Here is a 26,529-nt window from a genome sequence, read left to right on the forward strand (position 1 = left end):
CCCTTTTCACAAGATGTAAAATAAGTCTCTGATGTCCCCAGAGTGTGTGTGTGAAGTTTTAGCTCAAAATACCCCACAGATATTTTATATAGCATGTTAAAATTGTCACTTTTTGAGGGTGAGCAAAAACGCACTGTTTTTTGTGTGTGTCCCTTTAAATGCAAATTAGCTGCTGCTCTCAGCACAGGGGGCGGAGCTTCAAGAGCTCCTGTCCTTTTACCTCACACAGACATGCACTGGAAATGTCAATGTTTATGTTCAAACCGGAGTCAGACAATGACGGAGAGACTCAAGAAGAAGTGACAACATGTAGAAGCAACAGGACATTTCTGAATGGTTAGTTGATGAATTTATGTAGCTTATGTGTAATTATCTTCTAGTCATTGATTAGCATATTCTGTCATGATAATCTATAAATCTTGTTCCCGGGGGCGGTGTTTATGTAAATTATAGGGTTAGTGATGTCACTAACCCGGGAGGAAGCTCGTGTAGTCCCTACCAGCCGTTTGCTGTAGTCCTTAAAAAACGATTTCTTTAAAAGCAAATATCTCCCTTTACTTTGAACTTTGAGCGTTGTAACTTTGCAGATGTTGTTTATGCTCGAACAGCAACATTACACACTAACTAAAGTTAGAAAAGTGAAATCATAATCAACCACCCCTTTAATAATAATGAATATGATGCAAATCTACGTATATTTTGGTAATTTTGGATTGTGCTTTTGGAAAGGATTAATCTATAATGCATTATAAGGCAAATAGGTATGTAACCCCAAACCCCCTTAAAACAAATATACAAATATCTAATCTTTATTATGACACACTTCTACAAATCCACACTGATGCACTGCATTATTTGTTTTAGGCCCCAACGTAGTCTGAGGCCATTACTACCATTCAAAATTTTGGGGTTAATATGATTTTTTTTGAAAGAATTGAATACTTTTATTTAGCAAGGATGCATTGAACTGATATAAAAAAGTGACAACGACATTTACATTGTAACAAAATATTTCTATTTCAAATAAATGCTGTTCTTTTGAACTTTAAAGAATCCTGAAAAAAAGTTACAAAAAAAAAAAAAAAAAATCAAGCAGCAAATGTTTTCAGCATTGATGACAATAAGAAATGTTTCTTGAGCAGCAAATCAGCATATTAGAAAAGGATCATGTGACAGACTGGAGTGATTATGCTGAAAATTCAGCTTTGTCAACAGAGGAATAAATCACATTATATATATATATATTAAAATATAAAACAGTTTTTTAAAATTGAAATACATTTTTACAATATATGTCTGTGTGCTGTATTATTGATCAAACAAATGCAGCATTGTGAGCATGAAATCTTCCCCACCCCAAGCTTTTGAACGGAAGTGAATGCCTATTCGGTTCAATTGTTTATTCTGTGTCTGCTTAGAATAGTTCCCGATGTTCTCTCAGAATGCCACAATTAAGGTCAGAGTGGAATCCATGACCATTTCAAGGACTGACAAAAACAAAGCAAAAAAAACAATAAGGCCTTGGTTTGGAGCTCAAGCAGATTATTTTAACATCAAGTGGAGAATCTCCAACTTAAATATGGATCCAGTTCTGCTGTATAAATTCAAGATGTGGTGCATTTCACACATAATGCAGCTTTTCTTGAAAAGTCCCTGAGATACAACATCATCAAATAGATCGTCACCAATGAGGAGCTAGACTCTAGGAGACTCAGATCAAAAATATAAGAGGAAGCAACCATCTAGGATCGTTCACAATGTCTCAGGACAGAAATAGGTATAGAGGATTCTGGCAGGTGACATATGCCTCACCTCTGGTCCAGCAGCTGAAGTAAGACAGGTTTATATTTACATCACAACCTGAATGCAAACTCAGCTGGAAAGGCTGACAGACTATATAGGTGGCAAAACCAAGAAAGAGCTGATTACCAGTTTTTCACTGAGCTGACAAGAAGGGGATGCAGAGAGGTTAGGATCAGTCGCAGAATGTTTATTTCTGCCGAATGTGGCAGTTGTATGAAATAATTGATCAAACTCTGCATGGTGCACCACAAATGACTCATGATGTTGGTTGGTTAGAGCTCTCTTGGCTCCATCTAGTGTCCATCAGATGATTCTACAGTGGTGCCATGTAATTTACATGGATGATCTGATGGGAAAATGTTACAAAGCAAAGGTATTTTCATCCCAAACTCAGATGAGAGGTAAATTACACTGAGAACGCCTAACAATTTTACCATGATGTAAGATCAAAAATGATTTAATCAAGGCATTGCCTATATTATAAATAAACGTATATACAGTACAGGCCAAAAGTTTGGAAACATTACTATTTTTAATGTTTTTGAAAGAAGTTTCAAAAGCTCATCAAGCCTGCATTTATTTGATCAAAAATACAGAAAAAATGTAATATTGTGATATATTATTACAATTTAAAATAATTGGTTTTCAATTTATTATACTTTAAATGATCATTTATTTCTGTGATGCAAAGCTGAATTTTCAGGATCATTACTCCAGATCCTTTAGAAATCATTCTAATATTCTGATTTATTATCAAAGTTGGAAACAGTTCTGCTGCTTAATATTTTTTCATAACCTGTGATACTTTTTTAGGATACTAAAAAAAAAAAAAGAAGCAAATGTTTTACAAAATAGAAATCTTTTGTAACAACAATATACACTACTGGTCAGTAATTTGGGGTCAGTAATTTTTTTTCTTTCTTTTTTTGAAATAAATCAATACTTTTATTCAGCAAGGATGTGCTAAATTGATCAAAAGTGATAGTAAAGAAGATTTATATTATTAGAAAATATTTTTTTTTATTTTGAATAAATGCAGTTCTTTTTAACCTTTTATTCATCAAATATATTAGGCAGCAACTGTTTCCAACACTCATAATAAATCAGAATATTAGAATGATTTCTAAAGGATCATGTGATAGACTGGAGTAATGATCCTGAAAATTCAGCTTTGCATCACCGAAATAAATGATATTAAAGTATAATAAATTGAAATCCAATTATTTTAAATTGTTACATTTTTTTCTGTATTTTTGATCAAATAAATGCAGGCTTGATGAGCAGAAGAAACTTCTTTCAAAAACATTAAAAATAGTAATGTTTCCAAACTTTTGGCCTGTACTGTATATATATATATATATATATATATATATATATATATATATATATATATATATATATATATATATACAGTATTATTATTATTATATATTTTTTTACTGACAGCTACATGTTTATAATGATCATTAGCTCACAGTATAAAAATCTTCCAGATTTTGATCAATGTATTGTTTAGCAGTGCATGTGCTTGGCCTTAACAGTGCATGTTCTTATTGGAGGATTCTATAGTGCTGAACTTTTTTCAATTTCAGAATTATAGTATGTTTTATCAGTATCTTTTCACTAGAGTTTATTATTAGCACCTGCCAAGCACGTTCAAACACACAAGAGGGAGCCAGATGGCCACACGATTTAATTATCTATTCAACCAGGCAGTGTAGATGTAGGTCAGGAACTGCAAGTCCATCATTTAACCATTCCTGATCATATCCATGCATATTAGTTTGTGCTAGACATGTTCGTGTTCACTTGTGATTAGGCTACCTTTACCTTTGAGTGATTGCCAGGCTCATGAACGCGCGTAGACGTGCACAGGACGTAGAACTGCTGTTCAGCTCGAAACGGGAATTTGCAGGGCTTCAGCAATTCCGTCATTCACATCAATGTGACAGAAGACCGTTGTGAGTAGACGTCTACGCAAACATACCCACTTTGTATGGAGAAACTATTTAAAATTGAATTTCGGTTATTTGACTGGTGCCCATAGACTTTGTCTAGCTATTATTGTTCAAAACTGGTGTGGAAACGGTGTCAACAGAATTCATTTAATTTTAGATGGTTTTGATTTGATTTGATTTGTCGCTCTTTTATGATTACGTCTGGGATATAATTTACATTATCCGTAAAAACGCTGTAGCCTACGAGGAAAACTGTTGTTCTTGTTAGAGAGATTAGAGCGCGAAGACACGTTAATCTGGATTAGTGAACTGTCTACATAACATGTGTGCCATCAGTGATCAACTTCAGTTTTAACCATGTCACATTTCAAGAAAACTAGACACTGTCTGCAGCAGCATGTCTTAACTGCTAAATCTCAATTATGTAAGGGATAATGTACAGCCAGCCGGTGATTATCATTGTGATAAGACCTCTCGCGTTAGGGTCTCTTTGCTAGCCTGTTATGAAGGACTAAAAATGACAGAACGAAAAATAAATAAATAAATAAATAAAAGTAGAAATAAATAAATAAATGCAGAAATAATAGTGAAAATAAATACATTTTGGTAATATAAATGGCTATTTCTGTATTTTTACATGTATTTATTTATTTATTTATTTATTTATGCATTTCTATATGTATTTATTTATGTATTTATACATTTATTTATATATTTATGTATTTATATATTTATTTATTTATATATTTATATATGTATTTATTTCTACATTTATTTATTTCTGTATTTCCACATTTCTACATTTATTTATTTCTGTATTTCCACATTTCTACATTTATTTATTTCTGTATTTCCACATTTCTACATTTATTTTTCCCTGCGCATGTATGCTAATTGACATGGCTAAGCCACGCCCCCTCCACTCACTCAGACAAACATTCAACATTCGGTAACAGGATGGCAGCTGTCACAGTAGGAGACATTTCACAGGAGCAGTGCTTTAAGTGGCTCAAAAGAGGTGCCGGTACTCTAATTTTTTTTTTTTTTTTGCTGACTCCCCTCCTCCCCTGAGGTAACTATGGAAGCTTGTTTCCGCCACTGAATAATAAATAAATAATAATAATTGCGACTTATCTCACAATTCTGACTTTTTTTCTCACAATTGCGATATATCAAGTCAGAATTGTGACTTTTTTTCTCATAATTGCGAGATAAGAAGTCAGAATTCTGAGATATAAAGTCGCAATTCTGAGAAATAAAGGCGCAATTGGGATATATAAAGTCAGAATTGCATGATATAAAGTCGCAAAATGCGTGTTATAAAGTCAGAATTGTGAGATATAAACTATTCTGAGAAAGAAAAAAAAAGTCAGTCTTTTTTTCCCTTAGAATTTGACTAGCTTTATAGATAGTTTATATCTCACATTTCTGAGAAAAGATGTCAGAATTCTGACTTTATAAGACGCAGTGTTGTATAAATTACTAGACAGCAATACTTGAGTAAAAGTACAAGTATCATACTAGAAAAAGACTTTGGTAGAAGTGAAAGTTACCTTTTAGAATATTACTTAAGTAAAAGTCTTAAAGTACCTGATATTTAATGTACTTAAGTAATTGAAGTAAAAGTATTTTTTATTTATTTTTTTATTTTATTTTTTAAAAGCAAGCAGTTAGAACTTTGATTGTGAACTTTATTGTGGCTTTATTGTGGCTTTATTGTGGGGGGGGGGGGTGGGGGGGGCGGTTGTTGGGATGTAAAAAATAATCTAATTTGGATAAATATTAGGTACACAAGATAGGCATTCATTTTTCTCAAGAAAAAAAATCTCACCTAATGATGTAAACATACAGAGAGCCCTATCAGCTGGTAGTATTATTTAAGGTTAAAAATAATTCAAATTAAATATAATGCATTTTTTTATCCTAATAACAACTTTATTTAATGATATAAGTAAAAAAATATAATAAATATGTAATATAGTACACATAGCAAAAATACTCTCTATAGCTGTTTTTTTCTAGCCAACTCACGTGCTATAGCCTATATTATGGTCATCAAATGGCTTTCCTGAGGTAAATATTATGTGACAATTGTTCTCCAGCTGTTTTACTGACCCTTTCCGCGGTTGAAAAACACTGATTGATCGATATTATGTAGGCTGAATATACATTTCGGTAAGTTGTACTGTTTCTTTTAACATTGTGTTCATTCGTGTTAATAGAGATGATCGGTTCACGAGCGCTAGGGATCTGTCATGTCACATTTACAAGCGCCAAAACGGTATTTATTGTTTGAATTTCGTTATAAAAATGACAGAATCTGAGAGCTGGGATTTTGTTTTATATCATAACTAACCTGCTCTGTCTCCGTGTCCTCTTTGCTTCGCGATTTTTCTGTGCGTGAGAAAATGGATGTGTTGTGAGAGAGTGTGAAAAGTGTCAATTGCGTGCATGTGTCTCACGGACGGTGAATGCGTGAGAGTTGGCGGGTGGTCGTTTACGATAACGGGAGGCCCTCTCGTGCTTCCATGGCGGTTTCAGTTGTGCTTCCTCCTCCTTTGTCATGGCAACAAACAACCATTATGCTGAAATAGAGCGCGCGCCGTGCATTGTGAAGGGCGCTCTGAAAAGCGGCAGCGCAGCCAGAGGATTAAAACAGATGTGCAAATGAGCGTACCGGTACGCTAAAAGCACGTTCTGGGCGCACGGAGAGGTGGCGGTACGCTCAAGAGCTATATTTGGAAGTGGCGGTACTGAGTACCGGCGCGTACCGGCCCACTTAAAGCACTGCACAGGAGGCAATTGATGATTTTTTGGAGACAGAAAGATTATATCTCGATGTCACCAAAAGGGCCTTAAATATGCATTGGAGGGTTATATTAATAATTTTATTGTTGAGAAGGTCGATAAGCTTCAGCTCCAGACAAAGATTTACAGTTCACAGTGTAAACGTTGATGCTATTTCGCTTCAAACGCTCGCTTTATACGCGTCCTGTTCGCTTTGGATTCAAAATGTTCAAGCGATACGACGCGATACGCGCGAATTTGACGCTCTATTCGCGTTTGGTGTGAGCGCAGAATAATGAACAGGCTGCGATGTCAAGATTGCAATGCTGGAATGTGTGTGTGTCAGAAAGCAGGCGCGAGCGAACAGTGGAAACATAAAAACATACTCCATTTTGTTCATACAGGACATAATTAAAACTGCAAAGTGTTTAGCCTACTTATATTTGTGTAAAACACAACATTGTGCTTTTGTCAAACTGTAAACTCTTGTCAAACTGTAACCTACGCTACAACTGTCACCCGACCAAAATCACACACACACGCTGTTTAAAAGCCAAAATGACAAGAAAAAACATAAAAACGAATGAAAACTGACTAACTGCAATGCATTGCAATGGACGTGGAAGCAGAGAATGCAGAGTGTATTGGGTTAGCTATGCGTACTGTGATTGGCTCATCGCGTTCGCTGGCGTGGCCTAGCCATAGGTCAATTAGCATACATGCGCAAGGAAAAATAAATGTAGAAATGTGGAAATACAGAAATAAATAAATGTAGAAATGTGGAAATACAGAAATAAATAATTGTAGAAATGTGGAAATACAGAAATAAATAAATGTAGAAATAAATACATATATAAATATTTAAATAAATAAATATATAAATACATAAATATATAAATAAATGTATAAATACATAAATAAATACATATAGAAATGCATAAATAAATAAATAAATACATGTAAAAATACAGAAATAGCCATTTATATTACCAAAATGTATTTATTTTCACTATTATTTCTGCATTTATTTTTTTTTTTCTACTTTTATTTTTTTATTTATTTATTTTTCGTTCTGTCATTTTTAGTCCTTCATAGCCTGTAGCCTAACGTGGACATGAGACAATGATTTGAGTTAATGAGCCATGAAATAAAAACGGACAGTTCTTTTTTTAAATGGAATATTGCAGTATTTATTATAAATTATTTATCAGTGCACATTTAAAATAATAATAATAATAATAATAATAAAAAGACCATATACCCGCGTAATCTTTAACGTCCCCTCCCAGAAGACATTCAGAGCAGCGCCATGACAGGTATGTGAGGGTTGGACTGACTTTCCTTGGCATCCACTGTATAAAGCTCACAGATCATTTATAATTTTTCACAGCTCATGTTTTTTCTTCTTCTGATTTTTGTGTCAAATGAAGAGATGTATGTCTATCCCTCAGAGTCTTTCTTTCATTCCTGTTAAAAAACGAAAAGATGGCGTTGCTGTGAATAAGGAAATACTTCCCTATGTGAAAAACAATTTGCAAACAGAGTGGTATGTCCGAATTTAGTATTCGAAAAACAGTAGGCGAAAAGTACCCGGATGAAGTGTGCATACGATGGACACTATGGCTGAATCCGAAATCGCCCCCTAAACCCTCAATCACTATTCCCTTCGTTAGTCCACTAATTAATACAGTTTACTTGAAGGAGTGAATGAAAACGGGTGAGAAAATTCTGACAGCAGTTGAGTGTACATCGGCTGTACACTCGTTATTGCAGTGCATTGTGGGATTGAGTGAGTGCACTCAATAACATCCACTATGGTTTCAGACACCACTGCAAAATAGCTGTCCCCTCAAATAATGCCCTATTTGAGGGTATAGGGGTACATTGGTAGATAATATGACAGATATGTGTTTTAGCAGAATTCTTTATATTGATTACATGGAATAGCACCGGTAAAATTTGACTTAAAACTTTGCTTTGTCTGTCTTGTCTTCTTGCAGCTTTACATAAACTTCAGACACATGCATAAAGAGGGTGAGAACTGCATACAAAGATGCTGCGAACAAACATGCATAAATGGGATCACACAAATAGCTAGTATTAATAGTAATAAATCCCTCCCTGTAGTGAATCTTTATCCATGCACCTTAAACGTTGTCAAGTTGTTTTCAACAGCAGATCAATAGCTCCCTCCCTTGAGAAGAGCATGCACAACTTAATTTTAGTTCAAACACGTGGCAAGCTTTATCTCTACCAGCATATATTAGCTTGCATGGTGTGTTTCTGGTCAAATATGAGCAAGCTGTAACAGACAAACAAGAGAAATGGATCAGCTAATTTAAACACATACACACATACAGTGTGCTTTCCTATACAAGTGGATAGTTCTAAAAGTGTTCCTGACCCTGACGGTGTGGACGCAGAGGATGCTGGGGTGCAAGGGATCATCTGGGACGGGGATGAGGTACAAGTTGACTCTGGCTACAGGACTGCTGGAGTGCTTGTGTTTCGCTGGAGTCGTGTTTGGCTGGGCGTCTCTTGTGTTTGTCCTGAAGACAGATGGCTACTTCAGCGATCTATGCATCAATGTGACAAATGCTAGTGGAGAGCTTGGCTCAGGTGAGGCTTTTAATGTATTAGATTGTTCGCTTAATTTTATGCTTTTGGTGCGTTGCTTATCTGTTTTTCGCTTTAGATTGCAGTCTGCAAGATGAGAATTTCTCATTGGTCTTTACTGTGGCCTCGTTCATGAACAACTTTCTCACTCTGCCCAACGGATTTGTCTTCGACCACTTTGGCACGATGGCAACGCGATTTTTGGCTATGTGAGTTAGTCCCTCGTAGGATGTAAAACAGAGATCAGGCAAGAATTAACAGAACTGCTGTGTCTCTCTGCAGTGGAGGCAAGAAGTTTATCTGATTGTGAGTGGGGTGTGCTTTAAGCAGATAGTAGAACTCATCGTGGGCGTTTGACTGGACTCCAAAAACAGAGCTTTGTGTGTTGCAGCCATTAAAAAACAGACCCTAAGTAAAATTCGCTGGAACTGCCGGAAATATTTGCAAATCTTTTTCTCAGAAGATTATTGCAAAAGTGAGAGCACTTAAAAAAAATGAAAGTGTAAAAAAAGTAATAGAATTTTAAGTTTACTGTAAAGCGAATATACTGAACAAAACCTTTTTTATTTTATACAAAATATATATTGTGCAAAATTTAGACTGTAAAATTGCTTACCAAGTTGTGATCCAAATTTTAAGTTGATATCATGAAAATCGAGCCCTCTAAAAGGTTTTAAAGTGCCATTTCCAGCATGGTAATGTTTTATGAAATTTTGATGATTACTAAAATATGTGATAGGGAAGAGGTCAATAAAAAAAAGTTGTAAATGATATAGTGTACCCTTTTTAATACTAATGCTAATGATATAATCATTGTTTTGTAGATTTCTTTATACCACGGGCACTTTTATTGTGGCATTCTCCAATAAAGGTAAAGACTGACTGAAAAAAGTGAACTAATAATCACACATGGACTGATCACACATATGACTAATTTTCCTCTCTTTTTCCTCAAACAGTTCTGTCTTTTTTGCTTTTTCCTGCTCTGTCCTTCATAGCTGTAGGGGGGATTTTATTTCTAATGACAAATATGCAGGTATGTTCATGAATGATTATAGTTCATACAGTACATGCAATACATTAAGGGTATGCTAAATTGCTTATATTAATTATCCTCATTACAGGTGGGGAACCTTTTTGTCACTCATAGATCAACCATTATTACAGTCTATAATGGGGCCTTTGACTCTTCATCAGTTATCTTTCTGATCATTAAGGTACGAAGTACACACACACACACACACATGCATACATATAGGCCTACGCAACGTTTTTATCAGCTGTTCATACTGCAATCCATGAAACCCTGTATAACCATTTCTGAAGGTGCTTTATGAGAAAGGGGTCTCTCTTCGCTCTTCATTCCTCTTCCTCTTGACCTGTAATCTTATTCATCTCCTCCGGACTCTCTTCCTTATGCCAACATCACACATTCCCTATCCCATCCCAGAGGACTACAAATATGGGTGAGTGAACCGATAAGCGTTTATATTACCGTTCAAAAGTTTGGGGTCAGTAAAATTATTTGTGACACTGAAGACTGGATTAATGATGCAGAAAATTCAGCTTTACCATAACAGCAATAAATTACATTTTAAAATAGAAATTAAATATTGTAATAATATTTCACAATATTAATGTTTTTACTGTTTTTTGGTGAGAATAAGAATCTTTCACAATAATAAAAATCCCCAAACTGTAAGTAATAAGCAAAATTCTGGTTTATTTGAAACTTTTATATTATTTATTAAAATAAAAATAATTATTTGTATATAAATTGTATATAAAATAAATATAGTATCTATATTTAGTACATTTTGCATATAATAAAAATAGACTTAACTACATACACTCTAAATAAAAATAAAGGTTTTAAAAGAGGGTTTTCACAGCGATGACATAGAAGAGGCATTTTTGGTTCCCCTAAAGAACCTTTCAGTGGTCTGTACTTAAAACAACAGTTTTTTCTTAGTGTGATGTACATTTTAATAATTTTAAAGAAACATTTTTCACAACAAAGAACCTTTTGTCCAATGGAAAGATCCCATGGATGTTAAAGGTTCTTCATCATTGATGCAAATAAAGAACATTTATTGGTAACACTTTACAACTAGGTTCATTAGTTAGCATTAGTTAATGTATTAACAAACATGAAGCAACAAAGATACATTTGTTACAGTATTTACTAATCTTTGTTAATGTTAGTTAATAAAAAAACTGCTGTTCATTGTTCGTGTTAGTTCACAGTGCATTAACTAATGTTAACAAATACAACCTTTGATTTTAATAACATATTAGTAAATGTTAAAATTAATATTTACTAAGATTAATAAATGCTGAAGAAGTATTCATTCTTAGTTCATGTTAACTAAGGTAGTTAACTAATGTTAACTATGAACCTTATTGTAAAGTGTTACCCATTTATTTTTAAGAGTTTACAGTACATAATTCATACTCTTAATCTGAATCCATAGTAACTCAAATGCAAATCCTTATATACAGGATGAGCTGTGCTAAATCAAGTAGCTACAACGTTGAGCAGTACGAGGCAAAGCGGGACCCGAGTTCAGACGGAGGAAGAGGTGCAGATGATGAGCCACTGGAGACCGACTCACTACAGCAAACACACAACTCTGAGAACGGTGCTGCTTGGCCATCATAGATCTTCCTTTGGTAGAAAACAAGAGGAACACGATTGCTGACTTAAATAAAGTTATTTTTGTGTGTGTGTAGACAGTTTTAGGAGCTGTGTTCTGTCCTGGTTCTTCCTGTGGCACCTCATATGGCTGTCAGTCATGCAGCTTCGGCATTATTTCTTCATTGGAACTCTGAATCCAATGCTGAACAGACTGGCCAACCAAGACCCAGTCATTGGTAAACTAATTGTTTTCTCACTACGATGATGCTTTTCAATGAATTCTGTAAATCTTTGTTAATGGTTGGACTTTCTGGAACTGGAATTTGAACTGGAATGACAAGAGGAGGTATTCAACACAATCACACATCAGATTTTGGGGTGAATTTAAGCATTTGGCTAATGAAGTGATTTTGCACCATGCCCCATAAACCTTTATATTTTAATATATTAAATATTTAATCAATTTTAAATATGTGTGTAGTGTACATACACTACCCATTAAAAGTTTGAAATCATTAAAATGTTTAATGTTTTTGAAAGAAGTCTTAGTCTCACAAAGGCTGTGTTTTTCTGTGTTCAAAAATACGGTAAAAACAGTAATATTATTAAATATTATTACAATTTAAAAAAACTGTTTTTTATTGTAAAATATTTTAAAATTTAATTTATTACTGTGATAGCAAAGCTGAATTTTTAGCATTATGTCACATGATCCTTCAGAAATCATTTTAATATGCTGATTTCTTATTATTATCAATGTTGAAAGCAGTTTTTGTTGCTTAATATTCTTGTGTAAACCATGATATATAGATAAATATATAGATAGATACATATATATATATATATATATATATATATATATATATATATATATATATATAAATTAAATACTAATAATTATACTAATAATTTCTGTCAGTGACATTTATAACTGATTATTAATATAATCTTATATTTCTAGAAATATCTCATATGCTGTGTGTATAACCATTTTTTATGGGTAATTTTTTTACAACAAAAAAAGAAATGCATTATTAAAAACTATACTTATAACAGTTTTAATGAATTTTATTTTATTTTATTTGCAATTAATTTTATTTATTTAATTTGCAATTCTGCATCCATTCACATTTTTCTACACCAGATCAAATTCAGGAATTTAATGGGATTTTGTTCAATTGTCATTACAATTCTGAATGGTATTGGTAACTCACCTGGTAGGAACATTTTCAAAAGCCTTACTGTGATAGGTGCAGAATTGCTAGGTTATGATTTCTTGATCTCTTTTTCATTCTCAGTGAGCGAGTACACCAATGCGTTTGCTTTCACCCAGCTCTGTGGAGTTCTCTGTGCTCCCTGGAATGGCCTGCTTATGGACAGACACAAAAGAAAACCCCTAGGTCCAGGTCAGCTGACAGAGAAACCTGAAGATCTGACTTCTAACAACACACGTTTACACGAGATCCATTTCTCATTCCCACATCTTTTCTCAGGCGTGTCAGAACGGGAAGCAGACCTGCGCTCGTCCGTTCTGTCTCTCCTCCTCACCTCTCTGCAGTGCCTCTTGTTCTCCATCAGTGCAAGCATCCCATTCCTCCCTCTCCAGTACGTCACATTCATCCTTCAGGTCCTTAACCGCTCTTTTCTCTATGGAGGGAATGCTGCATTCATCAGCATAGCGTAAGTAAATGTGATATAAATATCTCGATTGTCGCTAGACTGGCAGACTGAGCGCAGTGAATCCGAATTCCTACAGGTTTCCGGCCCACCATTTTGGAAAGCTGTATGGGCTAGTGATGTCCCTATCAGCTGTGGTGTCATTGCTGCAGTATCCCTGCTTCGCCCTCAACAAAGTTCTTGGAGGAGACCCCTTCTATGTAAATCTCTCATTTACACAACACAATGTCAGCTAGAAAAGAGCTCATATACATACAGTGGCCCCAAAAGTATCTAGACTCTTGCACACAAAAAAATCAAGTGTAATCATGTTAAATAAATATATAGCACAAGCGAAACAATTCACCCCAAAAAAAAAAAAAAATTTTTAAATGACAAAACAATATACTGAGATACTGTTGTGTAAAAATGAAGACAAAAAGTATCGTCACGCTTTCTGGTTCACAAATTTAAGTGGAACATGTCTGTTGATGTTAACTTAGTTCTGAGAAAAGGTCTAGAATCATTTTTAATATTTTGTTATCTAATATAATGTAAATTAATACATTATAAGTGTCCATTTAAGGTTTGAAATACTTTTTTGGGGCCACTAGATGTTGATGCTTATGAAGCCAATTTCTGGAAGAAAAAAAAATGCTTCGGTAAATCATAATTATGACAAAAAAAGTAAAAAAATACTTATGTCAGAATTATAACTTTTATCTCAATTTCCACTTTTTATGTCATAATTATGACATAAAATATTTTTTTTATGTCAGAATTATAACTTTTATCTCAATTTCCACTTTTTATGTAATAATTATGACTTTTACCTCATCATTTTTTATGACGCTGTCAAAAATGATTTTTCGAAGATGTAAATAAAACAAAGATTATTGAAGTACATTTTACAAGAAAACGTTTTTCTACTTCAATATTTCACGTTTAATTCAAATGTGTTTCCTGCCGTTTGTGAAATTTATTAGCAATTTCTGAGTGAATAGTGTTTACACCAATATTCTTTCAGTGCATCTCATAATTTTACATTTTTAAGGCATTAGTATGACTTTTTATGTCCAAAGCATGTTTTTTTTTTTCTTACGTAGCAGAAATGGGCTTCCATACAATACCTGCGACTATAGATTATGGTTTCACATCAAATTTGAAATCCATACAAAAGACAATTTCCAGCATTTGCCTAAATATTAAAATAGTATTAATTCTTCCTGTGTAAATTGGACATAATCATTAACTTGCTTTTTCACAGCTTTTATTGTAATCAGTAAATGATATTGTATTTCTGTAGGTGAACATCATCTTGACTGTCCTGACTCTACTGGCCTTCATTCATCCTGTCTATGTGTTTCTTCACTGCAGAGAACTGGCAAAACAGAGAGAGAATTCACAGAGCATTTTAGAAGTCTCGATACATGAAATATCAATGTATTAATTTAAATTACTTCATATAGAAATACTTGATTATGCAGATCTGTCTTGGCCTTAGCTTTTGTAAATGACAAAGGGAATAGTAATTTTGCATTGTGATTATTGTATATTCACAACTTTTTACCACCAAGATTCAAATGCTCAGAAATAAGAATCAACAGTCAGAGATTTAAACGAATTCCATTTAATTGAATTAGTTATTGAATATTTACAATCTTTATGAATACAGAAATAACAATAAAAATATTTAAATATTTTTTTATAGTTCAGTGCTGTTGGCAAGAACAGATAGTTAAAAAAAAAAAAAAAACGTTGGTTTAAACACAAACATATGCAAAGGGAGATCACATGGGTGTCAGAAACAGGTTCTTACAAGGGATCTCCATGGCAATTGTGTTCAATAATGGAGTTGTTTGATATCCAGTTTTGCATGCTAATATTTACTTACTTTATTACTTTATTGTCCCATTCCTGGGAAATTTGTCTTGGACAACATGACACGGCCAGTACACAACTTCGATCACACACACAACACAGTACATAGCATACAATAATTAGAATATAACAACATTCCAATAATAAAAACTCGCAGCATCCTACATCAATTTTGAAAATCTCTATTTAAAATTTTGACCGCAGTTGGCACAAAAGAGTTTTTAGAACGATTAGACTTACACATTAAGACCCTGAATCATCTCCCTGATGGTAACAAATTAAAATTCACATGTAAAATGTGTGTAGCATCAGAGAATTTTTTTTTTTAGCTTGCTTTAAAATAAATGCTGACTGACAGATGACAGATACAGACTGATAAAACAGAAACAAGATCCTCTGGTTCACTCCAAACACTTTTAACCTTCACAGGAAATATAGCCTCTGCTGCAGTCTAGAACAAAGAGTGTTGATGTGAGAAGACCAGCATAATGAATTGCCCATATAAACTCCTAAGTATTTATATGAAGAAACCTGTTCAATAATATTACCATGTATTATTACAGGGCTATGGTCTCCCAAAGATCTAGGATCAAAAATCATTTCAACAGTCTTCATTTCATTTCAAATCAAGGAATTATTGTCACACCAGCCAACAAACCTGTCAACATCAGAAAAATACTGTGTATTAAACGCTGAACTAAAATCTATCAAAAGTAAACGAGCATATGCTTGGGAATCTTCTAAATGGCTATTCACCAAATGGGTGATACAGTTAATAGTATCCTCAGTGCCCTGTCCAACCTTATATGCAAACTGAAATGGGTCAAGAAAGGATTTAACCTGATCCTTTAAGACAGTTACAACAATTCTTTCAAAACATTTCATAACATTTGAAGTCAAAAGCCACCGGTCTAAAATCACTATTCTCAACTGGGTAAGTTTTCTTGGGAACAGGTGTAATTATAGATTTCTTCCACAAAGATGGAATAATATGTGAGTCCAAAGATTTCTGGAAGTTAGGGCAAAATGCTGGAGTAAGTTCATTTGCACAAGTCTTTAGCAAAAAAGCAGAAATTCCATCAGGACCCATAGATTTTTTAGTACATATACCTAAATAGCGAGCTTACTCTTTGTGGGGCTACCTCTAGCCTGTGACCTGAATTACATATAATATGGTCCAGAGTGCACATTTGCTCCAATATCCTGTTGTTCCCACAGGGAAAGCATAACAATGCCCTAAAAGCATCATGCAGGAACTCTAGACCCATTAGCCAGTGGTTTACTTTCCAAAACACGTAATTCTGATTTATATCTGCCTTTGCATGTCAGTCCACAATGACCATGTACATCTTGTATCCGTCAGTAGTTAAAATAATTTTTTATAACATTCTTTTATAGATAATGTGTTCTACAGACTGTGGTCTGTACCCTTACAATTCTGAACAGAGGAAACCTCTTTAATAAATTAGTTAAATTGTTGTGGTCCTTGGTCTAATTTGACATAGAGCCCTATCTTACAACCGGCGCAATGCAGCGCCAAGCGCGACGTCAGTGTTTTTTTGCTAGTTTCAGCCTGACGCAGTTATCATTTTCACGTCCTGCGCCACATTGTTTAAATAGCAAATGCATTTGCGCCCATTTTGTGCGCCCAAGGGCGTGCTGGTCTGAAAACGTGGCGTGTTCAGGCGCATTGTTGGCGCGTTGCTATTTTGAGGCAACAGAAATAGACTGCACCATTAATCAACTGATACCTGGTCTTAAGTCAATGGCTCAATATTTTTTATTTTTTTGTTATTTAATGAGCGCGTTAGTAATGTGCGCCTATAGGCGGGTCCACAACTCTGCTTGTTACACACAGGGACGCACAGCAGCGCACAAACATGCCAAATAGTTAAAATTAAAGGATTATAATGTAAAATATTGTGTACATAAAGATATGGTGGAATCCGGCTTGTCCCGTAGATGGTCTGCTTGCGCACTTTTACCTCGCTCATGAGCAGTTCCGTTTGCGCTCTGGAGACGCGTTCGGTCTTTCCACTATCAAATTCCGTCATGTAGCGAATCTGCCATGGCGCGAGCGCAACTGGCATTTATAGGAAATGGGAGATGAGACTCTGATTGGTTTAACGCACGTAAATCCCAAAACACACCCATTACTCATTATGAGAATAGGGACAACCCTTTTAGACCATTCGCCTGGCGCGCCGACCATTTTTCCCGTCGTAACTAGCAAAAGTAGATAAGGACACGCCCTAAGTTAACGTGGGTCGTGCGCTTTGGGCCATGCGCTTAGATCGTTAAAATAGGGCCCTTAGTCTTTTTAGGTCATGGTTAGTTGGTCGGAACATAGTTTTCCTCTTTGTCATAAAAACAAGCCAATGTGTGAAATAAAGGTCTCTGTATGGAGAAAGAGTATGGTTTAATTACATAAGATAGTTAATTAAAGGAGACATATTATTTCATTCTTCACATTAGGAGTTGGCATACTGATGGTTTTCTCCCTTTGTCATGTGTCCTCTAAGTTAGCGAGACATCATTCGGACAAATTCTGTGGAGGGTAAGGTGAAAAATAGTTAGTTTGTCCATGCAACAACAACATGCATAGTTTGTCCATGCAACAGCTTGAGTAAATGGTCTTGTTGGCCTGTTATGAAAAAAATGCTTTTTTATATCATAAGATAAAGGGAAATTTTATTTATCATTTAAAATGAATGCATGCAGTGTCATCCATTAAACATAATGTAGGCTAAACAATAAACAGAAATAATAAGAGATGAAAAGTTCCCCTTCAATTAATCAGCTGAATTATCAAAGTACTTCTTCAGGTTTGCAAATGTCTTTGCAGTGCATCCTCTTGAATCTACATTAGTGCAAGAACAGCTTTGGTACATATATATATATTTATCAACATGCCATATAAATAGAATTTACTCATACCATAAGTATATTTTATATATACGTACAGTATATAAAGATTTACCTGAATACACATGCAAGAATCAGTTAAAAATTCAAGAATCTATAAGAGAACAATTCCACTTCTAACCTTCAAAGTCAACCAGGCCGTCTCCATTGAGGTCAACATCCCTGAGGATCTCATCAATCTCTCTGTGGTTGAGCTGCTCTCCCATCAGCTTCTTCATGGCTTCCCTCAGTTCAGCCAGACTGATCTGACCATCACCATTGGAATCAAACTGAGAGAAAGAAACCAATTAAAAGATTAGTTTAGAGAGAAAGGTGTGACTTCAGAAGACTTGGGAATACAGTAAGCCAAACAATTCATTGACTACTATGGTGCTTTTTAGTGATTTTCTGCAATAGATTTTAAAGTGATGAACAGCATTAGGATGCATTAAAGTAGCCTAATAAAAAAATGTCCTCATTCGACCGCTCCAGACACGTAAGTGCGTCCGCCATCTTGCAACGGTCAGCTTGTCAATGAATCAATGATGTCACAACATTGCGCAGATTCTCGTTGTGAAACCGCCGATAATTAAATTCCCAAAGAAATTGGATAACCTTTCACATGTGAGAATGTGTTTTTAAAAAAAATGTATATGTACTAACTCAATATTAGACTACATGTTTACTTTTTAATGTTCTTATTTTTATGATCACTTTTTAATGTTGCGTTAGCTGACGTCTTTGTCTTGTTGTATTGAGTTAAATCATCTGCTTTCATATGTGTGTCTAACTACTGTTGCAGTCTGCAAACGCTCAGTCAACCTGCTCTTGAATGTTCACGGACCGACTTTGACCACTCCAATATGGCGGTCGGCTTACGTATCACAATGGCCACTAATAAGGAATCTATGTATATACAGTATATATCTATCTATCGGAGTTATGATGCTGAAAATCAAGCTTTTCCACCACAGGAATAAATTACATTTTAAAATAGAAAAACAGTTACCGTAACAGTTCAAATGTAATAATATTCACAGTATTACAGATTTTCTGTATGTTTGATCAAATAAACCCAACCTAGGCGAGCATAAGCGACACAAAACATTTCAGTTAATTATAAAGGGTTTAATACTTTATCTATACAGTTATTGGATACACCAACCTCTCTAAAAGCTTCTCTCAGTTCTTTCACTCCGATCATGTCTGCAGTCTCAGCCAACATCTTTGGGCCCATCAGGTCTACAAAGTCCTCGAAGTCCACTCTACCGCCACCTAGTGAACAAGCACACGATCATAAGAAGTTATATTTATGTTCCTCTTGAGTTTGTTCTTGAATAGAACTGAGTATAACTGAGATAATTAGCCTAAGCATAATGATAATGATAAGGTTGCCACTCACAGATCTGCTGACTGAGTTCAATCAGCTCCATCTCTGTGGGCATGTAGCCCATCGTCCTCATGCACTCGCCCAGATCCTTACAGCTAATGAAGCCGTCCTTATCTTTGTCAAACTCGCGAAAGGCTTCTTTCAGCTCTGAAGGCAGAGAAAGAAAGAGAGAGAGAGCATCTTCCTCAGTTTGTTGATATTAATATGTAATCTCTGGCAGTCCAAGTAAGAGGATTCTGAAGGATAAAGGTACAGCACTCATATAATTTGTAGAAGGAATAGTTCATCCAAAATTGCTCGCACTTATGCACTTGCAAAAGCCTAAGCCAAAGCATTTTTTCTATATAAGAAGACAATGAAATCATATAGTAAGCAGAGTCTGTCAAGCTCAGCGGTGCTTATGTCTTTTAAGGTGTGAGAGCAGACTGAAATGTAATCAGGTCAGTCAAAAAGTTTAAAGACAGGAAATAACTAATTCCATTTGCCATTTTTTGGGGGGAAATGTGAATGAGAGCTATGGAACATTCTTTGAATTTCTCCTTTCTCCAGAACAAAGAAAAAGGCTGGGAAAGACATGAGTGTGAGTAAATGATTTTCATTATTTGGGTGAATTATTCCTTACCAAGGGATTTAGAGGAGACTGAAGGTCATTTTTTATATATAAACAGAGAGAGGTATTGGCAAGAATCCATGTGGAATGAGGGAGAGAAGTCAATAAGCGAAGGAACCGTATTATTTTGGTTGGTGGGAGGGTTTATCGCTCTTAATGAAATAAAGCATATCAGTGATGTTGGATATTTCTGTACCTTCAATTTCCTCTGGCCGTAGATCTCTGTCCTGTAGTGAGTACAGATTTCAAAGAGACATACAGAGACACACTATTAGGACAAACACACTGCACATTGATTACGTAGACAGGTGCACACGTGCACACACACACACACACACAAATTATTTATTCATCCAATGTTGTCGATCCACATCACAAAAATGATGGGGGAAAAATCCTAGAAAAATTGGTTAGACAGTGTGGGAACCCTGTATTATAATCTTTCCTATAATCTGCTTTGCATTTGGACTGTGCTTGTTGAACTGTCACTCAAAGTACATTGTACCAGGTAGCCTCACGCACACCTGTCATTATCTGCACACCATTGCATGAACGAATGAATGAATGAAACACACAAGGCTCTGATTACTGGTCATCACAGGTATGGGAGTGCCCACATTTAAAATGAGCTTCACACATAACGTTAATGTATAGAATTTTCTCTTTTCCTTTCCAGGAAATTTTTTCATCTGATCCTGAATGACCATTATGACATGTCCTTCTGAAAAAATCCACAAAATCCTGCAAGTATGGGACTGTTTCAGCTTAGGATATAATTATGGATTTAATATAATGTTGGTCTATGATTTTAAAAACATGTTTCCTAATATTAGAATACTCAATATTTTTTCTTAGAGTAGAAAAAGTACTAAATTTCTTAGTTTTGGTAATCACCCCTTGATAATATTAAGATCCTGAAGCAAAACCGATCAAGAATCACAGTGTTATGATATTATGGATTATATCTGAAGGATCTAAGGACAGAAAAGCACACACATGGATTGCGTGTCATCAGATATTCATGGAAATGGAGAAACTCAGTCATTAAAACATTATCAGCATAACTCCAAATAAAAAAAAGAACAAGCAGAGCAATTGAAATCTCATCTGAAACAACATTTACACATTACATAAGTGAGATAATAACAAATGGTTGAGTGATTTAGATTTTGATCTGATTGACTGAGCCTGTGTTTTGGCAGTGGCCAGCCAGAACATATTCACACAGCTGGGGAGTATTTAGGCTGATTACTACCATGAATTGGCAAGCATGATGAAAGCAGCAGTAGGATAAGGTCACTATGGTGAACAGATTACAAGAGTCTGGGTTGCCAGGCAACAAATGGAGTACACATTGTATTTTTTGCGAAAGTCAGGTATGTATTCACTCACTGGAACAAACATATGGTTTTTACATGGTCTGTTCAACAGCCTCACTGAGCATTGCATATCCTCAGCCTACTATAATCAGATAAGACTTTAGAATATATAGTGATATTAGTGATATTATTTGGGGGAAAAGGCTTAAGCTAAATAAATAAAATATGTCACAAACAATTTCGGGGAAATTTTCCATCGGTTTTGTCTTTAGAGCAATTTCTGCAGCTTACACCCTGCCCAGAGTTTCTACAAACACAAAAAGGATTCTGGGATTATCAGACAGATGTAGACACTGATATGAAACATTAAGCTACTATGAAACGACACATACTTTTTATCTTTATCTTTGTGTTTTTGTATTTTATCCGCATCCACCCACCAGACTAACAAGGATCTGATAGAACAGCCATTGGTAGTTAATTTTTTTTAAAAAAATTTTTTTTTATGATTGTCTTTTTCTGGTCCAGCAAAGACGTAAGAGGTTTAACCAAGATTGTCCCATGAGTAAAAAAGAACATTATGCTAATGTAATATATATATGTATTGACAGCAGAAGGATATTACACAGTCTCACTCCCATTAATCAATACTTTCGGGTACAGGATCTAAATTACAATCTTCAAAACTACTCATTTCTTCATTCACCCAAAACAACTTCACTGGTCCTCACATTCAGTCAGAGGTGTAAAGAGTAGGCTACCTGAAAACCATGCTTGAGTAAAAGCACAGATACGTTGCAGTGAAAATGACTTAATTACAAGTTAAAAGTCACCAATTCCAATACGACTTGAGTAAAAGTCTTAGACTATCTGATTTTAACAGTATTTGACTAGTCCTCAACACCTAAGAGACATGTTTTCTAAAATCAAAATAAAACTGAACACCTAAATATTGCAATATATCAAGGTCGACACACCAGCCTCTTGAACGTCTACAAACACTCAAGTCTCAGTTAAGTTCAAGTGCTCAAAAAGGGCACAAGTAAATATCCTTCAAAATGTCTCTTCTATATATTAACCCATTCAGACCCTGCGTCCATTACAATGGACATCACATATCAACCCCCCTTTTTTTTACTTCTGGAGCATTTCACCTAGTTTAAAGCCTGCAGTCCATTAGATTGGACGCTTGTCATCCAATCAAATGGCAGTAAAGCTCTGCATGTAGTAATTATAGAAAAAAACACTACTTTGAAGAGAAGCATGTCAGCACTTCACTCCAAACACAGAAGCAAGCAACATTTTATGTGGTTTTATTTACATTTTTTGATATGTTTGTCAGTATTTCATAGTTTGTGTAAAATAGAAAGATTGAACTTATTAATTAAAGTTAAAAATCAAATGTAGAATTTCAAATTTTAAATCAGGATTTTTTCAAATGTGTCTGTCCATTAGAATGGACAGTGGGTTCAAAAGCCTGTTACTGAAATCACATTCCAGTAATTGAAGTCCAGTAATGCTGATTGAAATTTCTTATATAAAAAATCTATATCACAGTACCGATACATTTTTTTTTTACTTTTTCATGCAGAATATATAGTTCTTGAAGTGCTTGAACATATAGCTGATGGAAGTATCTCAGATGTTGACTTTATGTGGAGTGATGATGAGGAAGATGGAGATGTAAGAAAAATATCTGTATTTAAAACTTTATAAAGTAAAATGACTAGCTTCCGGCCAAACGAAACATACGGATTTGACATAAATCTAAAGCGTAACTTGAAAATGAATTATTTTTTCTTACACAAACGCATCGCTTCGCTTCAATAGGCCTTTATTTACCCCCAAGAGCCATGGAGCACTTTTATCATGGATGGATGCACTTTTATGGACTTTCAAAACAGAAACAACCATTCACTGCCATTATAAAGCTTGGAAGCCAGGACATTTTTTAATATAACTCCAATTGTATTCGTCTGAAAGAAGAACGATGTCATATACACCTAGGATGGCTTGAGGGTGAGTAAATCATGGGCAAATTTAAATTTTTCGGTGAACTATCCCTTTATGGGTATAGTACACCCAAAAATTATATTTGTCATCACTTACTCATCCTCATGTTGTTCCAAATCTGTATGAGTTTCTTTATTCGGCTGAACACAAAAGAAGATATTTTGAAGAATGTCGGTAACTAGACAGTTGACAGTATAGCCATTGATTTCCATATTTTTTCCTACTATAGCCTATATTTCCTAATAACTACATATTATATTATTATGATATAATATTATCATTATTAGTAATTATTTAGAAAATTATAATAATATTTATCAGTAATTTATCAATATAGATATTACAGTACAACACCGTATAATTTATTACAGCAAAAGCAGATCAAATGACGAAATACAGTACAAATACAGTAAAGTACTATTTGGTAGTTTACAGTACTGATCTTGTGTACTGTAAAGTGAATTACAGTACAGTTACTGGAAATCGAAATACATGCATCATACATGGCAACCGTGCTGCCAGTAATGTACTGTAGAAATACAAGAAAATCGTTAACAGAGAAATTGTTTCAAAGATGCACACAGTAAATTACTCTAACGTGAATGCGTTGATTGATTCCTAGGTTTATTTTGTTATGAATAAACAAATGGGCGATCTATAAAACAAAAACCTTACAATTAAAGTTGAAATGTTGTAATGTTCAAGTTTTTGATCTAAAAAAGAAAGATGCGCAAAGAAAATGACTCTAACATGACCATATTGATTGATACTAAGATATTTAGTTTGTTACAAACAATGTGCAATCTGTAAAACAAAAACCTCAAAATTAAAGTTGAAATGGTATACTGTTGAAAAGTTTTTGACCTTGAGAAAAAGCTTTAAGTATATACTAACAATTTTTATGTTTATTATTTAATTTTATGTTGGTACATTTTTGTGAAGTACACCTGTTTTGACCTGACGTCCATTGAAATGGACAAAAAAAATTACAATTAAAGCAAAACATTTTTTTTTTTTTTTTTATTTGGTCTCATTTATAGAAGCCTCATGAGCTGGGAAAATGTACTTTTATATTTTTCAGAAACCTAAAACATAATTCAGGTCTGAAGGGGTTAAAGACATTCCGATCTAAAAATGACTAGTTCACACTTGAGAGTAATGTTGTATAACAGATTGCATTTATGTCTATGGCCACTTTAATGTGAAGTTTTACTTTTAAGTGCATTTAAATTCATGACCATTCTTAAAAATGCTGCATGAAGGACTTGGCAACATAACATGACTTTGACTCTCTTTTGGACAAGTAGCTATTCCACTGACAACATTGCACGGCATCCTCTAAAATGTGAGAAGATGGAGTCATTATGGAAGTAATGGGAAGGAATGGGGTATTTGACTGAAAATGGAAAAGACAGACAATAATAATGAGATTCCCTGATGGAATTCTGACACTGATTGTCCTCACCATGCATTGTCTAGAAAGGTGCGTTTGTAAGTGTGTGTACATACGATTTGAGACAGGGCGAAGCTCTGTCGGAGGAAGACGCAGGCAGGGCCCACGATGTTGTGTAGCATTGTACAGTTCTGAACCAGAGCATTTATCGGCTCCTCAAACTGCTGCCCGTCCCCCAGCTCTTCATCATCCTCATCCTCCGCTGCCGCATCACCGCTGCTTCGTAACATGGCGGTTGCCAATGGCAGCCCACTGCCTTCCAGGGGCGGGCCCCCCTTTGCAAGGTACCATTTCATTACGCACCAGACAAAAAAAAAAATCGCAGTCTGACAAGTTCTAATGCTGAAAACGTTAGTGGTGAAATTATCTGTCAGAAATCATCCTGCTGATGTCTATACTATAAATTACTTCTGTCTTTTTTTAAAGAATCAGTTAAAGGGATAGTTCTCCGAAAAATGTCAGTCTTTCTCCCGTGGAACACAAAAGGAGAAGTTTAATGAAAGTGGATGGGGATCAGGAGCAGACAAGCTTCAAAACAGCATCATAAATGTGGTGCATATGAAGTGTGTTTTATGTTACAAGTCTTCTGAAGTAATGCGATTGCTTTGTGTGAAAAATCTTAAAAGTCTTGCTTGACAGCCATGGTCACCATTCACTTTCATTGTAATAGTGCAGCTTGGACATACATGCTATAAAAATGCATGGAGGAAATAAAGTCATGTTTGAAACAACATGAGGGTGAGGAAATAATGACTGAATATTTTCAATTTATCATTTCAAAGACATGACTGTTCAAAAGTTTGGGTCAGTAAGCTTTTTTTTTTTTTAAGAAATTAATAATTTTATTCAGGAAGGATGCATTAAACTGATCACAATGATGAAAATAAAGACATTTAGAATGATTATTACAAATATTTCTATTTTTAAATGAGAATAGTTCTTTTTAAGTTTTTGTTCATCAAAGAATCCTGAAAAAAAATGTATCAAGGTTTCCAAAAAAATATTAGGCTCCACGACGGTTTTCAACATTGATAATAATAAGAAATGTTTATTGAGCACTAAATCAGCAAAATGAAGACAGCAGTAATAAGCATAAGTATAAATCTTATACCAACCCAAAACTTTTAAAGTTCAGTGACCTGTCCCTTTAAGTTTGTACACTATAAGTATTTTTACTGAATTCACAGTTGATTTCAATACCTATACATACTTTCTGCCAAAGACCAAATATGCATTTCTAAATCAGTCTTACTAAACTACAACTTCCAAAAAATAGTAACCTACAGACTATATCTACACCCTTTTTAAAAGCTCAATTAAAACAGATATCTTACCTTCTTCATACTGCTTCTTTTAGATGGTTTTGCTCCCATCATTTGGATTTCTCTAATTCTCACTGCTCCAACTCTTTCTTGTCATCTCTGTCCCTCCCTCTGTTTCTCCCCCTCCCTCTTTATCACTCACTCTTGGTTCCTGTCCTCAGATTATTACATAAACTTTG

The 26,529-nt window shown here is 34.7% G+C and overlaps 2 protein-coding genes across 2 annotated transcripts; one reads left to right on the plus strand and one right to left on the minus strand.

Annotated features, from left to right (window-relative positions):
- The first annotated feature begins 4,730 nt into the window (after positions 1–4,730).
- On the plus strand, positions 4,731–18,081 carry slc43a3a (solute carrier family 43 member 3a). Its single transcript, XM_081360251.1, has 13 exons — positions 4,731–4,833; positions 8,549–9,167; positions 9,244–9,373; positions 9,989–10,035; positions 10,124–10,200; positions 10,289–10,381; positions 10,491–10,630; positions 11,667–11,806; positions 11,898–12,038; positions 13,101–13,208; positions 13,296–13,482; positions 13,559–13,679; positions 14,765–18,081. The coding sequence occupies exons 2-13, from the start codon at positions 8,975–8,977 to the stop codon at positions 14,906–14,908; spliced, it is 1,521 nt and encodes a 506-aa protein (XP_081216377.1). The 5' UTR covers positions 4,731–4,833; positions 8,549–8,974; the 3' UTR covers positions 14,909–18,081.
- Positions 18,082–18,380: 299 nt separating this feature from the next.
- Positions 18,381–25,324, minus strand: cabp2a (calcium binding protein 2a; the record flags this gene model as incomplete). The annotated part of the gene is made up of 5 exons (XM_081360697.1): positions 18,381–18,533; positions 19,409–19,518; positions 19,646–19,780; positions 20,440–20,470; positions 25,085–25,324. 5 exons carry the CDS (start codon positions 25,322–25,324, stop codon positions 18,381–18,383), a joined length of 669 nt encoding a protein of 222 aa, XP_081216823.1.
- Positions 25,325–26,529: the final 1,205 nt, after the last annotated feature.

The sequence above is a fragment of the Scardinius erythrophthalmus genome (genome assembly GCF_964197995.2).
Source record: "Scardinius erythrophthalmus genome assembly, chromosome: 3".
Taxonomy (NCBI): Eukaryota; Metazoa; Chordata; class Actinopteri; order Cypriniformes; family Leuciscidae; genus Scardinius; species Scardinius erythrophthalmus.

What these genes read in the sequence shown, in the direction of transcription:
- slc43a3a (XM_081360251.1), top strand. Translation starts at nt 8,975, where the DNA reads ATGCTGGGGTGCAAGGGATCATCTGGGACGGGGATGAGGTACAAGTTG. An exon ending in AACACACAACTCTGAGAACG is followed by an intron (nt 11,807 to 11,897) that starts GTGCTGCTTGGC and finishes GTGTGTGTGTAG; the next exon opens with ACAGTTTTAGGAGCTGTGTT. An exon ending in GCTGCATTCATCAGCATAGC is followed by an intron (nt 13,483 to 13,558) that starts GTAAGTAAATGT and finishes GAATTCCTACAG; the next exon opens with GTTTCCGGCCCACCATTTTG.